Raw genomic sequence first — 1343 nt, 5'->3', positions numbered from 1 at the left:
TATTTTTATCTATTTTCTTAAAATGTTGTATAACAATAATTTTTGAACATTTTTCTATTATTTTGTTTTTATGTTATTATTTTTTTATGTTTTTATAACTATTTTAATGTTGTTTTAAATTTTTATGCGAACTCCTCATTCAGTTATACTGATCTTATAAATGCTGATGACGATGTACGCGATCTGCTAAGCAAATTCGTGATGCAAATCAAAAAAATACATCGTAACCCAAATGTAATCGAAATACGTTCACTTTGGTTGGTCAATTCCATCACGTAAGTAACAATAAATATTTGATGCATAAAATACAATTAATTAATTTTTTTTATGGTTACACACATCAACAGACTTCTCAATTTATTGAAACAATATGGTGACGTTGAGGAATATGTTAAATTCAATACGGACAAACAAAATCAACAACAACTAAAGAATTTCAATCTGTACGAGTATCGGCGCGTAATATTAGACATAATTATCAGTTTATACCAGGTGTTGGTGAAGCAGATACAAACCTTATTGGAGCGTTATATCGTACCAGCCATACTCGATAATGACGAAATCCAACGTAATCGGCAAGTACAAGGTATGCGCGGTCGTACTGCCTCAATGGATTCAACGTCATCACCCGAGCATGGTAAAGTAGCTGCCTGGAAGCTGCTCATCAATCACCTGGAACAATTTTATAAACAATTCCAACACTTCGGCTTAGATCGTTGTTACTCAGAACAGATTTTCCATCAATTGTTGTATTTCATTTGTGCGGTCGCACTAAATTGTTTAATGTTACGTGGTGATATATGTATGTGGGAGACTGGCATGATCATACGTTACAATTTGGGTTATATTGAGGATTGGGTGCGCAGCAAGGGAATGGTGAGTGCACTTAATTAAGTCTTATTGTTTGCGAATATTATATATATTTATATTCATTTGTTTTAAACATTTTAATTTTTTCATAGTCAAATGATGTGTTGGCACCATTGGCGCCACTGAATCAAGTATCACAGTTGTTGCAATCGCGCAAGAGCGAACAAGATGTTCAAAGTATTTGTGATTTGTGCACATCGTTGAATACGGCGCAAGTGTTGAAGGTAAGTATATATTTCAATTTAAGAATTTAATTACGATTTTTTTAACAGTAGGGTAAAATTTATAAATAAAAGTCCTGAATTTATCACTCTTGTTTTTTTTAACTAAAACTTTTAAATATTTGAGTTTTATTTATAAAAAAAGTTCACTGCATACAATTTTTTTACTATATCAAATTTGATAAATAATTTTAAACTAAAATTTTAAATATTTGAATTTGATGAATTGAGGCTTTATTTTTTTAAAAGGTG

General features: G+C 30.6%; 1 protein-coding gene across 3 annotated transcripts in view; it reads left to right on the top strand.

Moving 5' to 3' along the window:
* LOC108965293 (unconventional myosin-Va) overlaps window positions 1-1343 on the top strand; it is a 12582-nt gene that overhangs the window by 10092 nt on the left and 1147 nt on the right. For all 3 annotated transcript variants that reach the window (XM_018927600.1, XM_018927601.1, XM_018927602.1), the window contains 3 exons: window positions 144-275; window positions 348-876; window positions 963-1094. In XM_018927600.1, the coding sequence (XP_018783145.1) occupies window positions 144-275; window positions 348-876; window positions 963-1094 (793 nt within the window). The remainder of the gene's footprint in view (window positions 1-143; window positions 276-347; window positions 877-962; window positions 1095-1343) is intronic.

The sequence above is a fragment of the Bactrocera latifrons genome, unplaced genomic scaffold, assembly GCF_001853355.1.
Source record: "Bactrocera latifrons isolate USDA-ARS-PBARC rearing strain unplaced genomic scaffold, ASM185335v1 scaffold_138, whole genome shotgun sequence".
Classification (NCBI taxonomy): domain Eukaryota; kingdom Metazoa; phylum Arthropoda; class Insecta; order Diptera; family Tephritidae; genus Bactrocera; species Bactrocera latifrons.
Note: the sequence above shows the minus strand (reverse complement) of the source record. Positions and strands in the feature narration are given on the sequence as shown.